The sequence below is a fragment of the Cydia pomonella genome, chromosome 2 (assembly GCF_033807575.1).
Source record: "Cydia pomonella isolate Wapato2018A chromosome 2, ilCydPomo1, whole genome shotgun sequence".
In the NCBI taxonomy this organism is placed as follows: domain Eukaryota; kingdom Metazoa; phylum Arthropoda; class Insecta; order Lepidoptera; family Tortricidae; genus Cydia; species Cydia pomonella.
In genome coordinates this window covers 16,307,263-16,324,911 of record NC_084704.1, presented here as the reverse complement: position 1 = coordinate 16,324,911, position 17,649 = coordinate 16,307,263, and the positions used below count along the sequence as shown (strand labels likewise).

Genomic DNA, 17,649 nt, shown 5'->3' with positions numbered 1-17,649 from the left:
TTTTTTTTAATATTAAGCATCCTTCGTTCTATTCTACGTTGGCAAGTAATAATTTTGTTTTTAATTTTCGATGTATACTTCCAAGTTTGACATGCGTAGATAATGCGTAGGTTAAGCATGGCAGGAGGCATGATGTCATTACTTTTGTTTTGATATATATTGGCATGCTACTTTTAAATATTTCGCTTAAAGACCAGTATTTATTCCAAGTATTTTGTGCTCTTCGCTCTACTTCTAGTTCGTTATTTTTCCTGTCGAATCCGATTTGTTTTCCGAGATAGATGTATTTATCTGTATATTTCAAATTTTCATTGTCCACTGATACTGATATTTTCCTTATTTTGCTGTTTGTCATAACCATTGTTTTGGAGAGATTCATTTCCAGTCCTACTTGTTTACTGGCAGCATTCAGTGAATCAAGCATAATTTGTAGTTGTAGGCTGGATTCCGAAAAGAGCACTAGGTCATCTGCGAAGCGAAGGTGACTTAGGTGTTTGCTGTTAATATAGAGCCCTGTTTTTTCCCAATCTAGTCTTTTAATTATTGACTCTAGAATAGATATAAATAATTTTGGCGATAACGGGTCTCCTTGTTTAACTCCTATTTCGATAGAAAATGTAGGCCCAGTACTTTCTAGTTTTATTCTAGCTGTACTGTTATTGTAAATATTTTTGATTATTTGTATGTACTCTATCTCCACTTCCTGAGCCTTCAGAGCAGTCCATATACTTGAGTGTGACTCGGTATCGAAGGCCTTTTTATAATCGACGTAAGCGATATAGAGCGCTCTTTGTTGTTCTTGATACATTTCCATGATTAGTTCCAACGTATACATATACATGTACATACATACATACATACGCGTCGTAGCGTAAAAATAATTAAATTTTCGTTCCCCTTTGTAACTCGACGCACTGAATAACCTATCACATTAGAACATGAAACAATCATCATCATCATCATCATCATCCTATTTTTTTTATTATTATTTCATTGCAAGTTTGAGAAAAGCACTATACAAATCTCGGCGAGAAACGGGGTTGCCGGCCGCGTATCCCTATCCAACCTCACTACGCTCGGCCGTCTATATCTCCTTGGCCTGCAACCCTTCGTTTCCCGTCCTCTATAGTAATGTACTATATAACCAAAACAACAAACAAGACAATAATACATAGAAGTACTGCAAATAAAAATAATCCAAGACAAATAACAGTTCTATTGCAGCGGTAATCTCGATATACATTGCAATACAATACAAATATTCCTTATTAAAGAATACATTTAACCATTCTCGTAAAGGAATATGTATGTCGGCGGCCGATCGTAAGATCGGGCAGATTGGAAGGTTCCTATGTAATGTTTTGACGATAAGTCACATTATGTTAAATCAATATATAGGTAGGAAAGGTTCGCTAGTTTGCCTCAGATGCCCGAAGGGCAAACTGTCCAGAAATAGGAGCCTAGCGTGGCTCCGTCGACCCAGGGAACAAGATAAATATTTTCACGTTTCTTGATATGGCTAGGAATTTCACGATCTGCCAGACTGCCACTAATAGCATCAGACAAATTATTTATTTCTCTATGTTGGTACCTTTAAGTTAACATGTTAAGTGACCAATAAGCTACATACATTGGTATCTTGCATCTATTTCAAATGTAGCAAGCCAGTGATAGAAATAATCTGTGGCTAACGATTTTTATCTTATTTATAAACGCTGACCACTGCACCGTTCTAGCCCCTAGCTCGAACTAATAATGCATTTAAATTAACCGTATGCACAAATATTTTATTCTTATTACAGTCGGCACTTGGAATGCAGATGCTAATTATTTTGTTTTGAATACCGCTACCTACCTATTTCTGTTCTCGAGACTCTTTAGGATACGTATGTGTTACTTTTTTATTTAGGAAATAAAATAACACATGGCTTAGCTTCTTCGTCAGATCTTCAGTTTACCGCGTAAAGTACAAGTAAGAATTCATTTCCCCAACATGGGGAAGGACGGAAGGAGACTTACAATTACAACACAACGATTAGTCAGAGCATATGTTATAGTATTAATTGCCTCGTTACCGGCTACATTTTTAGTCGGCGATTATTCGGTGCTAAAAAGCTAAAAAGCTCGGTAGCTAAAAAGGTCGACTAATCGGCATATTATTTATTGCAGAAAAACAGGGCATAAAATAAAAGAAAATAACCGCAATAAACAGCTAGTATTTAGCTCACTATTTTACTCAAATGAATACCCATCTTTTTAGGGTGCAATTGCATAATACTACAACTATTGTTATTATTATTATATAAGATTCATGTAGGTATGACGTCGCAGTCCGTATAGTATTTTGTAGTTGGTTACAATAAAATTACAATCGTAAAATTACAGAAGGGATTTCTTTTTTTTTCTATTATTTGAGGTGTCTTTAGTTAAGCTGCTAGGACCTCAAAAAGCATGGATTTCTAAGGAGACGTCTATGTACAAAGAGCTACAGTGAAAGAGAAGTCGAGTTGAAATGTCCCTGCGAGAACGTATTAAAAATGAGATAATCCACAAAGGAATCATTATTGGTATGTGTAATGGCGGAGCACACTTTTCGTAGAGCCCATGTCCACTGCGGAATGGCTCTTGAATGACCACTACGTACGGGAAACTAACCCCTGGAAAGGTGTACTGCTTATCGGGTCAAGATCACTGAAAATAGTTGAAATGGGACTCCACAAGGTCAATCATTATTTCTTTGAACTATACTAGTAGAAGGGAACATACTTCAGTTAATATGATAAATAGCGCAACGCAAATATTAAAATGATCGTTTTTGGCCGTCGGCCATCCGACCGCCGATTAGTCGGCTATTTAGGTATGTTGTAAGTAAATGTTTAGGTAGGTTGTCTTCCAAATTTGAAAAATATTTTCTGAAAGATCCCATTAAGCTGAAATTAGGACTTATGATAAACTGATAACAATACATAATTATCATTACAACATCATGATGAAGATTGAGATGGCTATACGATCTACGTGATAAACAGTGCAACCCCACTGAGTTTGGGTTTGTAACAATCGCCTCGATTAGAAGTGGATGACTGTTGAAACAAAAAGTCGTCGAGAGACCATGTTTACAATGTGTTTGTCCACGTATAGTCGAGCCGTTAACCACGAATAGTACGATGAATTTTCTCGACAAATCACCCCCCATACCTATGTTTTTTTCTCAGCCATTTTAAAACTGCACCCCTTCAAAGTTTTATGCTGCCAAACACGACTGCACTTGGTTAATGTACCATTATCTGTGTATTTGCCTATCACCCATTAAAAAAATAAAAATCATTCGATAGCTTATGAATTAGGGCATTCATTTCAAGCATAAATGTTACAGAAAATTTTCCACAATTACTCGAGAATTGATAACAAATATAAAAATTGTCATCAAATAAATGAATAAAGTGAATTATATTTTTCACCACACTAACTGGTGAAGGCCCTCTTGATTGTTCAAAAACTAATGAGAAAGTTGCATTTTATCCACATGTGGGGCAAAGTGATCAGATGCAAATTTTGAGTTGTTTCCGTATGTTGGCTGGTATGAATTTACTTTTAAATGATGATTTTGAATGATAAATTATTTATTACGTTAATTTGGATTTGATTTGGTTTGACTTTTTTGGCATTTCATAGTTAGTATTTTCCTATCATTTATCGTTGTCGTTTCGTTTATCGTTGTCTAAGTACCCTCAATACAAGCCTTATTGAGCTTACTGTGGGACTTAGTCAATTTGTGTAATAATGTCCTATAATATTTATTTATTTATTTATTTTATTCCTTGCGTTGCATTGGTGTGTTGAAAAAAATATGGTGTTTCACTCGGAAGCAAAGTTTGTTTAACCCTCGTGCCTTGAAACCCTCGCAATGCTCAAGATTTCACTTCTTGAACCACGAGCGTAGCGAGAATTTTGGAATATTTCGCTTGCTCGGGTATCAATATTAGCACGAGCAGTTAAACAACAACTTTGCCTCCTTGTAAAACAAATAACTATTACAAGCTTTTATTTAACTTGCAATGTAATACATACACATACCTAGTTGGTTACTAAATTCTGTTACTGCAATAATCTTTATCTACGTAAAATATACGAACGAAAGTTGAATAAACTATATAGGTACATATTAAAATGAAGTACACAAAATCAGGAATTACATATGACAAATTGTCATTGACAATATCATTTAAAATGGCCTCCTCTGGCCTTGACACAGGCCCTCAAACGACAAGGCCAGTCATCAATATTAACTATGGCCCGCTTGAGGGAGTCAAGATTTGTGTGGGGTTTAGCACAGGCTATATATAATCATTCAATTATGACATTTTTTATTTTTTCGGTAGCATTTGTTTTAACGGAAATAAAGAGGTTGCAAATCGAGTAACAGAACTTAGTAACCAACTAGGTAACATTACTATGTATGATTGTACGTGTCAAATCTGGCAAGTTAAAAGTTGACCCACTTCCCGGTTTCCGATGAAGCTGAAAATTTGCATGCATGTGTAAATCGAGTGACAATTCAATATTATGGTACCGTCGAGCTGATCTGATGATGGAGACAGGAAGTGGCCATAGTAACTCTGTGAAAAAAGAACGCAACGTAATTGACTTTGAGGTTGTTAGAATTGTCTCGATGAGTATTACTTGCCTGTAGATGGAAAAGTACAATCAGCAATAAAAGCTTGATCCAAAAATGAAATTTTTGACAAAAACTTATTTTAACCGCCTTCCTTTATAAGAAGGAGAAGGTTCTGCATTCGGTTGTGGCAATTTTTTATGTTCACTGATTATTCCGAGTAAGAAAGGAATTACCTCCAAGGTGGTCCAATTACTTTGGTTTCGATCTGATGATGGGATACATGAGTATAGTTTCTATTTTCCTCCGTGAGCTTCTACGGATTATCGTCTTATCTATTGTTTAAAAACCGCAAAGGCGCGTGCCACTATGAAAAAATGGTCAAGCCGCATAGGTAGCGTTTATTGAATTACTACTCTATTGAGCACGGAATAAGATTCATTATGAACTAATACAGAATTCTAACAGAATAGCTGTCTGATCTCTATTGGTGCGTCTAAGGTAGGCGACTAAACGCTCTCAAACCAGCTTAACTTGTGACACTGCGATCCGAAACAAAGATACGTATTCGAAGATCTCGCTTGCACTGGTAATGCGAGCGCACGGCTAGCTAGCGCCAAGGAAGCAATGTTATGTTTCTCGAGGAGCAGGTAAAAAACAGGGCCGGATTTTCACACAAATATATTTGGGTGGTTTTACGAAATAACGCTAACTCTTCAGACTTCTAACAAACTGACACTGTTTGTATGGTTTGCTTGAAAGAGTTAGCGTGATTTGACTCTAAACGATATGCATATTTTGTTTTATATTTATTTATTTATTTTATGCATACACTATTATGTATATGTTACTTATTTTTTTGTTGACTCATAATATAAATTTGTATAAATGTTTTACTAAATGTGTACTCTATTGTAAATAATATCTTTATTTTAGTGTACATAATTATAACATATAGGTCTATTTTAACATTAGTAGTACGGGATTGTTAAATGGATATACATATTTATTACTATTTTACCATTGTTTTATTGTTTATTTAAAATAAGCCTGTTTAAATTTTAAAATTAGCAAACAACTGTTTAAACACTTGATTATAAAAATGAGTATATCTCGTTATTATTGTAATTACACAAACCCATTCTGTTAGATGTGTACCTACTATTTAAATAGTGTTATGTTTTATCTCTTTAGATTAAACAACGTAAAACCACCCAAATATAGGTATTTGTGTGACAATCCGGCCCTGTTTTTTACCTGCTCCTCGAGAAACATAACATTGCTTCCTTGGCGCTAGCTAGCCGTGCGCTCGCATTACCAGTGCAAGCGAGATCTTCGAATACGTATCTTTGTTTCGGATCGCAGTGTCACAAGTTAAGCTGGTTTGAGAGCGTTTAGTCGCCTACCTTAGACGCACCAATAGAGATCAGACAGCTATTCTGTTAGAATTCTGTATTAGTTCATAATGAATCTTATTCCGTGCTCAATAGAGTAGTAATTCAATAAACGCTACCTATGCGGCTTGACCATTTTTTCATAGTGGCACGCGCCTTTGCGGTTTTTAAACAATAGATAAGACGATAATCCGTAGAAGCTCACGGAGGAAAATAGAAACTATAATTAGGGAACTCCTCAATTTTTATAGGCATTTGTACAATGATTTGGGTATTTTCTTAAGCAACTCATGTATTTGCTCCTGAAAATCGCCAGTTTAATAGAGAGAGCCTGATAATGAAGATTACAGATGATATGTGGAACTTTCCTTACATAAGTGGGTGTAGTATGATTTTGTATATGTATTTTAGAAGTTTGTTTTTTTCCATAAGAAGGTTATGCTGGATTTGAATCCGTTATATGAATTTCTCAAAGCTATTAGTTGGTCACCGCATTGCAAACATGGCGTGGCGGCGTGACGTGGATGCGTGGGCCCGGCCACTCGAACGCACACAGCCACAAAGTTTCTAGCCCGTTCCTGGGGCCTACCGCGAACGCAGAAAAACGAAATTTCGACTTGCATATTTGACATATTTGACGACCGGTTTGGCCTAGTGGGTAGTGACCCTGCCTACGAAGCTGATGGTCCCGGGTTAAAATCCTGGTAAGGGCATGTATTTGTGTGATGAGCATGGATATTTGTTCCTGAGTCATGGGTGTTTTCTATGTATTTAAGTATTTATAAATATTTATATATTATATATATCGTTGTCTAAGTACCCTCAACACAAGCCTTATTGAGCTTACTGTGGGACTTAGTCAATTTGTGTAATAATGTCCTATAATATTTATTATTATTTATTTATTTAGTGATAGAGGCAAATAGATGAACGAACGAGAGGTTCGAGGTAAAAATATCGGTAACTGCCGTCGATATCCATGAACCAAATGCAACAAATAAGAGAATGCATTATCTAAAAAATATTCCAATGTGTACAACATATATACCTACAACGTTATAGCTACAGGAATCCTAACAATTATTCCTTTGGAGTTCTCTAGCTGTCGCTACTGGTATATTCTGTAGCTAATATGTTATTATATGTTACCTGACGTGAACCTGTTGCTGTTTTCTGAAATGTTTTTCTTACTGCGACAACGTTGGAGAATTTCTGTTTTGCCCTGTTGTCAGGTAGAGAATGCCTGAAGGTATTTAAGGCCGCCATTTGTACTTATTTTTACTGTGCAATAAAGTTCAAAATAAATAAATAAATAAATAGGTTTAGATACTAATGAATACATCAGAGGTAGTTACAAAGTTGTACCCATCGCAAACAAAGTCACAGTCACAGGATAGTAGGCTTCGCTGGTATGGCCACGTGATGAGACGTCCCGAAGACCACGTAAGGGCTTGTGCACAAATCACGCGAGGTTAGATAGGGGTGAGGGGGGTCACGAAAAAATCACGACGGATGACATTGGGGGAGGGGGGGTATAAGGACACCTCACGTGTATTTTTCTATAGTGAACGAAACTAAGAAAAAATATGTACCACATACTTTTTCTCGGTTTCGTTAAACATAAATCTTCACTTGGCACTTCAAAATAGCGAGTCTAAACAGGATTTACCTACCTATACAATACAATTTATCTTAAAATTAGGTCGAATGAAAAAAAACGAAAAAAAATAAAGACACATGTGAGGTTATGTGGGGGAGGGGGTGTTAGCCAAGAACCTCACCAAATATCACCAAGGGGGAGGGAGGGGTAAAAAGTAACCGAAAAAACCTCGCGTGATTTGTGCACAAGCCCTAACGTAGTTCGGCAAGCCTTGACATTTCCGAACAGGGAATCGAGCAGGCAAGGAAGACCTAAAGCCACATGGTGGTCTACCGTGGCCCGCGACTTGGAACGAGCACCACTTACCCCAAAGAGAACTCAGGCCGCGTAGCCAACGTTACAATCGTTAACGCTCCGAAGCGTAGCGTATTCATCTCTCTCTATCACTCATAGTGCGACTGTGATAGTTGCGTTTCGTTCGCCACGGAGCGTGAACGATATACACGTTGGCTACGCGGGCAGGACAAACGGTTCTGGTGTATGAGAACGAGGAGAGCCGACCCCAAATAATGAGGATAAGGCATACAGAAAGACGAAGATTAACGTTTCTTAAGCGCCCTCCATTTATTCCTTGCATTATTCGGGACGTTAAGTCCACTGACGCATACTACTTCAATATTTAAGTTTCAAAATACTTATTTGCATGCATGTTGTGTACGAGTACCTACCTGTGTATATTTTAGCGAAGGAGACCAGTCCCCATAGTTGTAATAGGTACTTCTGCAATCCACAAAAAATGAGCTACTGCCATTTTGATGCTGTAGTGCTACTTATAAATTGTTATGGAGTTAATCTGTTTTGGTTGTAAGCATACAAGTAAGATATAATAACATCGGTAGACTAGTGGGCGCATGTATAATTGCCCTCGCCTTGGCAGTGGCAAGGCCAAGGCCACTCGCCCCCCTCCCGCGCGGTTTTTGCGCAGTGATGTAATCCGTAATTCGGCGCGAGCGCAACATGGCCGCCCGATGCGCTCGGATAAGCAATTTGATTTCTTTCTTTAAAACCAAAGCCTTGGTTATGAGATCCTATAGCATCGCAAAGTAATCCTTCGTTTTACTCATACTCATAGTTTATTGATAATGTAAATTACAGGTCAGGCTTACATGACTAGTATAAATTACAGGTAGATATGTAATTATACAACATTTATTTTCAGAAATAAATTAAGTAACTTCATGATTGGCGTCCTATGTTACAAGATCACCCCGTGAAGATGACTACCTTAGTTAAGAACAAAAAGGTGGCCACCGCCAGTTTTCAAAAAGGACATATGTATTGGGTCCTAAAGATTTTATCTGCCGACTGATCATTTTCGCGCCTGTTGATTTATTAGACCTACTGTCACTTTACACAGTATTTGAATTAGCAGCGATAATTTTTGGCAGTTTGGCAGTGGCAAATGGGGTTTCCAGTTTCCATTGCCACAGATAATTAACTATTAGAATGGTGATAGAATGATGATCACTACTAGTTACCGTGCATGGTAACCCATAGGGGACCGTGACAACTTTATATTGAAGTACAAAATCATGTTTCACATATACAGTTGATGTGCAATGAGATGGAAGAATGTTTCTTCTCAGAAGAGTGTTCCTGTTAGCGTAGCTCAGAGTAGGTATTTAGTCTTCATGAAAGAAGGAGATATTATTATACTCGTACAGAAGGTATTCTATCTTTTCTCAATTTATCAAAACTATCAAATTATATAATTCTTAGACTTCCTTTTTCTTGCTTTCTAGATACTATTATACCCTAAGCAGTATATGAACAGCATGTGTCTGGTTGTACTATGCTAGCTTGAATGTAAGCCGTGGCTTATGTGAGGGAAACTTGTTTCTGATATATAATATATAATGAATACTTTTAGTTTTCGCAGCCAACGGACGCAACGTGCGACCGCATCGGGACCGCAGGCGCATTTCACGTGCAATTACACACGCGCATGCGCCCACCCCATTAGTCGTGCAACACCTATCGAGAAATCTCTCCGTCGACTCCCTTCTCCGCCGGCAAGATGTGTGGAGAAGTGTAAAAATGTATCGTTGTCTGACCTCGAAGCTTTTTAATGCAACGAAGTATTCTAGTGATATCCATATATTCATTATTTTAGTGACGTAAGTTATGGTATGTTACATTTATTGAGTTTGACACCGGAACTAGATGGCATTTTGTAGTAACTGAATTGTCAAAAGTCAACTTCTGACAGCCAAAGCTACCGTAAACTTTACCGAGCCGAAACAGCTACATCTATTTCAACTGTCAAATTCGAGATACAAATTTTTCATAGGATTAACACCTCTTCTACTATTAATAACTTTAAAACTTAATTTAAGCTCAGGAATGCGCCCTTGAAATTAAAGGAGCTAATCTGCTAATTGTAGTAAATCTGATTAGTATTATTACATTAATAAACACAAAACTGAATAACATTATAAACACAGCGATTTCTTTATACTTTGTAGGATTTATGATAATTTTGGGCAAAATATTCCTACAATAGAAATTTGACTACTCCAAAAAAAGTGTAAAAAAAAAACAAATAGAAAAATAGAAAAAGGTAATTCGAGCTTGGTAGGTTATGAAAACAAATGGCAGTGAGGTTATAAAAATTCACGGTCATGCGTGCTCCATACAATTCAATAGAAAATTATCAACAACACCTCATAGACCGCGTGCCAGGAACAGATTCCCATGACCAATCGCCTCCCGGCCGAAAATTCGTATAGTAGTTACCGGCTAGGTATGATGAACCCTCGTGGACGTCAGCTGCCGCTCCGTTTGTAGGTTTAGGAACGGCAGCCACCGAAACACGTAAAAAAAATTATCATCGCCTCCCGTTTGATACTTTGTCAAATGATAGTTCAATACAATACAATACAAATACTCTTTATTGCACACCTCAATATAGAAACAGTACAAATAATACAACACATAAAGAAGAGGTAAACAACAGATAGTAGTACAGATGCTATTGTTTACAGCGATTGATAATTAAAATAGATGACGAACTAGCTCTGCAAAATGACCCCACACACATTGTGCCGAAGCGGGCGGGGCGTCAACATTGTGCCGCGGAGCAATTTAGTTCGCAAATGGCGGCCCGTTGTCACAGTCATAGTAAGAAGTATTCAAATTATATATTTAACAAAAGAAATATGCCTTATTGTGCGGATTAATGATGTCCTAGTCGTTCCAACAAACACTGGAAAAAATATGGGATTACTTTTCACGTATAGTTTAGCTAGGATCATATTATTTTGATTTCTCCTGATCACAACAGGCTTTATATGGGGATGATGTTATGCATTTTAAACAACCATCGATATTAAGAAACTTTCATTTTTAATTTGTTCAGGTTGTTGTTTTAATAATTTAAATTTGTGATACCTAGTAAATTCGAATCGCCGTTGTAGGTGGAAGTTTTTTATGTGTACTTTCTTACTAAGTCCCGGTATCTCGCTGCTATTTATAACTTTTCGTTAAGCTCGCGGACGGCTGGACCGATTTGGCTAATTTTGGTATGGGAATATTTCTAGGTCCAGGGACGGTTTGAATGGTGAAAAAAATATGGAAAGAATGCGAGGAAAATAGTAGAAACAATAATGATATTTTCCCATACAAATTGTTCTTATTACGACGTGTTCAATACGAATATCTCCATGTTTGCTCTGATTAAGATGAAAATCGATATCTGAGGAGCCTAGAGGACCTTGATAATTAATATGAGGTCAAAAATGAAACAAATGCCCGCCATCTTGGATTTCTACATGTTAGCTCTGATCGAGATGAAAATCGATATCGAAGGATCCGAGCGACCCTTCATTATGATTCTGAGGTCAAATTTGGCAAAAACGCCCGACATCTTATTCGTGTTTGCTTTTACATGATGAATGATGATCATGATAAGAGCAAAATGGAGATATTCAAGATATCGGGCGTTTCATTCAAGATGGAGGGCGTTTTTACCAAATATGACTTAAGAATAATAATGAAGGGCCGCTCGGATTCTTAGACATCGATTTTCACCTTGATCGGATGAACAATTCTAAAATTCAACCAGCGGCATTTTTTTTCTCAATTTTCCAAATTTTGTTCTCAAATTTATAATAAATGGCCTCTCGGATCCTCAAATATCGGTTTTCATCTTGATCAGAGCTAAACCCAAAATCCCAAATGCCAGCTGTATTTTTCCAATTCTGACCTATCAAATTTACATCTGACATTTCTGTGCCACCTAACTAAACGTCGCAGGTGTCCTATAAGATGAACGACACAATGTATTAATTGGTTCAAAGGCTTAACGAAGGCGTGCGATAAACGAACAAAAATAAGCCTTTTCTCAAACTTGTAATGAAATGTTGACATGACTTACTTCAAATTAGGTCCGGAAATACATATCAGGTGCGATGAGTGAAGATGATATGTAAAGGAATTACATACAGCCTTACACAAATACACACCTAGGCCTGTAAGGCAACCTTCTTTTGTTTTATATTAAATTATATCTTGGCATTCAACCATAAAAAACCTATAAGAAAATTTATTTTTATTTCCTTTTTTTGTCTTTTTTTTTCTTTTTTGTGTTTATTAAATATTATTTCGCGGATTCAAAGGGGAACAAAAATTTAATTATTTTTGCGATACGACGCTAGGTTTGGGAGATACAGCTGCATAAAGTGTTTTTTTTCAGTCATGCAGAAATCTTTATAGGACTGTAAAACCGTGCGCCGTAGCGTAAAAATAATCAAATTTTCGTTCTCCTTTCAATAACCCCAAAGTAGTAATAAAAAAAAAACACAAAAAAGAAAAAAAGCGTAATGGCGTGCGTCGTAGCGCCAAAATAATTACAGTTTTTTCCCCTTCAATACCCCACGCATTGAATAACCTATCACATTAAGACATGTAACAATCATCATCATCCTATTTATTGCAAGTTTGCGAAAAGCACTATACAAATCTCGGCGAGAAACGGGGTTGCCGGTCGCGTATTCCTATCCGACCTCGCTACGCTTGGTCGTCTATATCTACTTGGCCTGCAACCCTTCGTTTCCCGTCCTCTATAGTAATGTACTATTAAAATAAAATAATAAATTATCATACAAAAATATTGCATTTAAAACTAGTCTATATTGCATGAAACCGTCTACCTTGAGTTGGTTTCCTTCCATTGACATGTATTTTCAAGTGACAACGCTATAGCCAATCACAGCGCCTCATTTTATAATAGACCAATCGTAGTTCGGGTGGTTTAAATTGACTAATCAATGGTCAAATGAAGTTTCGTCGAAGAAAACACGACCTGAACTTTGACGAGTTGCAATTGGTCCGTTATTCGTATTGCGTGTTTTAATAGTGGGGCCACTTTTACGCTGATATTTTGTTTGACTTTAGTCTTGTGTTTTTTCGTTCGCTGATTGTTTATTTAAAAAATTGACAGTCGGTTATATCGTGGTGGTAAGAACATCAGCTGGTCGCGTGAACATGTAAAAAATAAGCGCTATACCTTTTTATGATAGCAATAACAAATCATGAAACTTTGCATGTAGCATTTCATCAGGGGTTAACGCCTGAAAAGCCATCAACGGATTACGCAACTTACACATTACGCATACTTTGCCGCACATAAAGTGGTAAAGGGCATATTTTTTACATGTTAATTTTACAGCTGACGGTCTTTCCACCGCGATACAACCGGCTGACGGTTTTAAAATTTAAAACAGCATCTAAACTATCATCTGACAAAGTATCAACCGGGAGGCGATGACTGACAAAATATGCTCCTGTGTCGCGGTCTATCATGCTTCTCGAATATATTTATAATCCCAGTATGATGCTATAGAATAGATTCAGATCAATTTAAAATCCAATTTTTGGATGCAACAATTAGATGTCAGCCTGTATGGAGGAGTAATTTGTCAGAGAAGCATCGGACCTTGTGGCCGGCGTCGCCTCTGTACTATTTCCGGATGAATGGCCACTACTGTGCGTATCGTGCATATACCAGAGTAAAATATAGGGTAAGTAATCTATCTACAAGAAGATCTCGCGCGTGCAAATGAACAAGTGACGATACACGCTACAAAAACTCATGAGCCCTGTGTTTGTACTTCAAACGCAAATTCATACATGTTTGGCCATTTGATTTTGAAGATAGGTTACTGTCTTTAGTCCTAATACTGCATGTGCATATACCTTCATCGTACGCGCCTTCCCGGACACTTTGCCAAACTATCCGTCGTATAATTGGATGCTCTGCGCGGAAATAAATCAGAGGTTTGAGAGGTTGTTTGATTTAAGACTGAATTTGAATCGACACGCCAATTTAAAAAGAGTAAATAAAATTGTTTATATCACTAATTAGTACTTTTCTGTATATCTATATCACTAAAACACGAGGTCATGTCGACAGTTTTTGATTACACATCAATAACGTCAATATCTATGTCTGCTTGAAATTTAGTTCGTTACCTACACTACTACAGTATACATGTATATATCGATGATTTGATGGACCGGTCGACAGTATCCCGATTTATTGGGCATCAATCTACCGGGAAGTGACCTTTACGCAGTCACAGCAACCGGTTAGAGGAATCACTTTGAAAATACGGAGTTACAAAGAGTTGTTGGTAATGACCTATCAATCACATCCGCCCACCAGGCACCCAGCACCCACGTCGCGCTCCGTTACTAGAGTTACTACTGTAGTATGTAGTATGCGAGCGAGCTGCCAAAAAAAACAGATATTCGTATATTATCCCGTCATTTTATTTATAAATACTGTACTGACGCCAAAATGGGATTAATTGTAAAGGAAGTCTTAAGAGTCAGTTCAGTCAGCCAGTTACAGTCAGTCAGTTACAAACTACTGATTGATGTTCGTTTCCCTCGATCTGTGAATGCTACGTGAATTTATTTGCCACAGTACTTCGTCTTAACTCAACTGGATTACGTTGACAAGGAGGAACAGACGTGTCCAAAGGCGTTGTAAACAGCTGACACAAAAGCTGTTATGTACGCAGATGTAGAATATTAATTTACTATACCTATATAACTTATGTTATGTTATGGTACTCTACGAAATAAAACTTATTTAACCAGATTTCTGGACTGGACCAGGTAAGTATAATATTAAGAGAAATTGTCTTAGTTTTAATAAATAATACTCACTGATATCTGTCACATCGTTCCACTTCATGATGACGTCGGTACAATAATCACCTGAAACAAAATAAAATGCATTTATACTATGGAACAACCATTTAATACCAGTTAGTCTTACCGGGGGGAGGAGAGGTCCTCAAAACCCCTCACGTAATGAATGCACGCCCCCTTCGGCCTTTTCAGTAAATATCAAAATTATAAAAAGATATCGTAATGTGGGTACATTACGAACTATGGCTATCTATTTTAACGTTGCTTGTAGGATACCGAGCTGCCATCTCAGTGCATTTTACTGCTCAATTTAGTAGATCCAGATCTAGAGCAGAGCCCAACTGGGGAAGTACCTCCACCTTACAGAAAATCGCAGCCAAATAACACTAGACCCTACTCATAGTGTTGTGTTCCTGCCGGTAAGTAAGGTTGCCAGAGCTCAACGAGGGTGGGAGGGGGTTAGGGTCGGCAACGCGCATGTAACTCCTCTGGAGTTGCAGGCGTATATAGGCTACGGATACTGCTTACCATCAGGCAGGCCGTATGCTTGTTTGCCACCGACGTAGTATAAAAAAAAAAAAAGTAGTAACGATAACGGTGTACTGAAACGATAGCTAACTAAAGCAATCGTGTTGTATTTAGTTTGCTTGCCTATTAGTGTCTTGGGAATATATTTATGTAGAAAAGAATAGCCTAGCATGATATAAAATATGCACGTAGGCAATGCGATAATATCGCATACATATTAACCCAAGCATGACTCTGAAATCTGCTTAAGATAAATTTATTACACGGCACTACGGAGAAAATATAAAAGTATGTACTTATGTGCAGTATTCTGACTTCGTACTATAGTTAAAATTCAAACATATTAGAGAAACAATTTGCTTCAATTATCTGATTGCTCTGAATTAAGTGAGGATTTGTAAAGATTATAATTTATTATCTACAGGTATTTTACAGGGGTCCGTTTCAGAGAGTGTGTTCATTTGTAATTGCATTTATTTTTCGTGCATAGACAAGAATATCGATTTTTATAATCATAAATAAATTAAAAGGTTTACGAAATTTTACATTATAATTAATTCCCGCTTGTCATCGCCTTAAACCACCACCACCACGTACTTTGCCTAGAGCTAGTACGATAGTTTAGATCCTGCAACGTTTTAAATGGTGGTTAAACTTCTGCGTATATATATTTTCTATGATGGTATTAGCATATAATGAAATTTCGTTCAGCGTGAGAACGATCGTCACAATAGGAGCTCTAATTACAACGGAACGCCAGAGAATCGGCTGAAAAAAAGTGCTATGTTGCATACAATGTGCAGCGGTCGGTGTTTAGTCAAATTAACTATTGGCACGCACGTGACGCACGCAAGCGCGTCGACGCTCAATAAACGATTTGATATGTCGGTAAAAGCCCGAAGCGAACAATAATTATTTCACATTTCGGGCTTTTACCGATCGGCATCGGTAAAACCTAGGTCTTACCGGTATAACCTAGGTTTTACCGTACTACGGGCTTTTACAGTAACATGTACAATAAAAACTATTCGCGATCCCAGTGTTGCTAACAGAGACCCTAGACCTAAAACTGAGGATAGGTTACGTTTTGAATAGTATCGGCCCTAGAAAAATACCATCGCAAAATACATTAGCCAGCTAACGATAAATAATCGCGAATATTCTGAATTATAAACACTTTGTCTACATACTTGTCTACATTTGACGACCGGTTTGGCCTAGTGGGTAGTGACCCTGCCTACGAAGCTGATGGTCCCGGGTTCAAATCCTGGTAAGGGCATTTATTCGTGTGATGAACATGGATATTTGTTCCTGAGTCATGGGTGTTTTCTATGTATTTAAGTATTTATAAATATTTATATATTATATATATCGTTGTCTAGGTACCCTCAACACAAGCCTTATTGAGCTTACTGTGGGACTTAGTCAATTTGTGTAATAATGTTCTATAATATTTATTTATTTATTTATTTATTTATTCACCAAAATTAAGGGGAACGATACAATCTAAATGTCATTGAACCCTAGAGAAATTTAATCTCTTAAGCTCTAATAAAATAATTTTATAAGACTACTAGGAGAGAAAACAGCGCTAATCCGGCCTACATTCCCTGAATCTCTCAGATCGTCGGTCGCCGACCCGGCTTAACCCTCATTTGCTAATTCAGTTTAAAATTAAAACCCAAGGTAGTCACTGGGAATTGAAAATTTAATAGCGATCTAAAATATGCATGGCAAAACACCGCTATATGACGAACTACTGAGCAAAACTAGACCGTTTATTCTTCGGCCCTTAACTATAGTCCGTTTTTTTTTTCAGATTAGAAATTTTATAACCTCAAAAGCAGTGGTTTCTTTTTTCCACCATAATTAAATCTTAGTAACTATGCACTGAACTATAGTGCCGTTTACATATTATTGTACCGCAATATTAGATACCGTAGGAACCCTAGCATTGTGGAAAAAAAGTTAGTTACCACTACTTTTGAGGTTAGAAAAATACTAATCTAAAAAAAAAAATGTGTACCTATACTCTCCAAAACCGATCCCATCACGCCATCAAAGTATGTAATCAAAATTACAAAGTGATTGACAATCAGAAAGGGTCAACATTATAAACAATGTAGATCTGATTCTGCTATAAATCTATCTGCTTAATAAATAGTTAAGAGGAAAGCGGACTGCCGTTTCTCCATACATACGTAGTATTTTTACATAATTTGATGTATATTAACTATTGCTATGCCCCTACGTTTGACTTTTTCGGTTTTTTGATTAATGTAAAAATTAGGAGC

The 17,649-nt window shown here is 37.1% G+C and overlaps 1 protein-coding gene across 2 annotated transcripts in view; it reads right to left on the bottom strand.

Moving 5' to 3' along the window:
• LOC133534514 (uncharacterized) overlaps window positions 1-17,649 on the bottom strand; it is a 91,441-nt gene that overhangs the window by 39,760 nt on the left and 34,032 nt on the right. The window contains exon 3 of one of the 2 annotated variants that reach the window (XM_061873671.1): window positions 14,843-14,893. The exons of the other annotated variant lie outside the window; for it this stretch is intronic. Coding sequence (XP_061729655.1) covers window positions 14,843-14,893 — 51 coding nt within the window. The remainder of the gene's footprint in view (window positions 1-14,842; window positions 14,894-17,649) is intronic. 2 annotated transcript variants of the gene reach the window in all.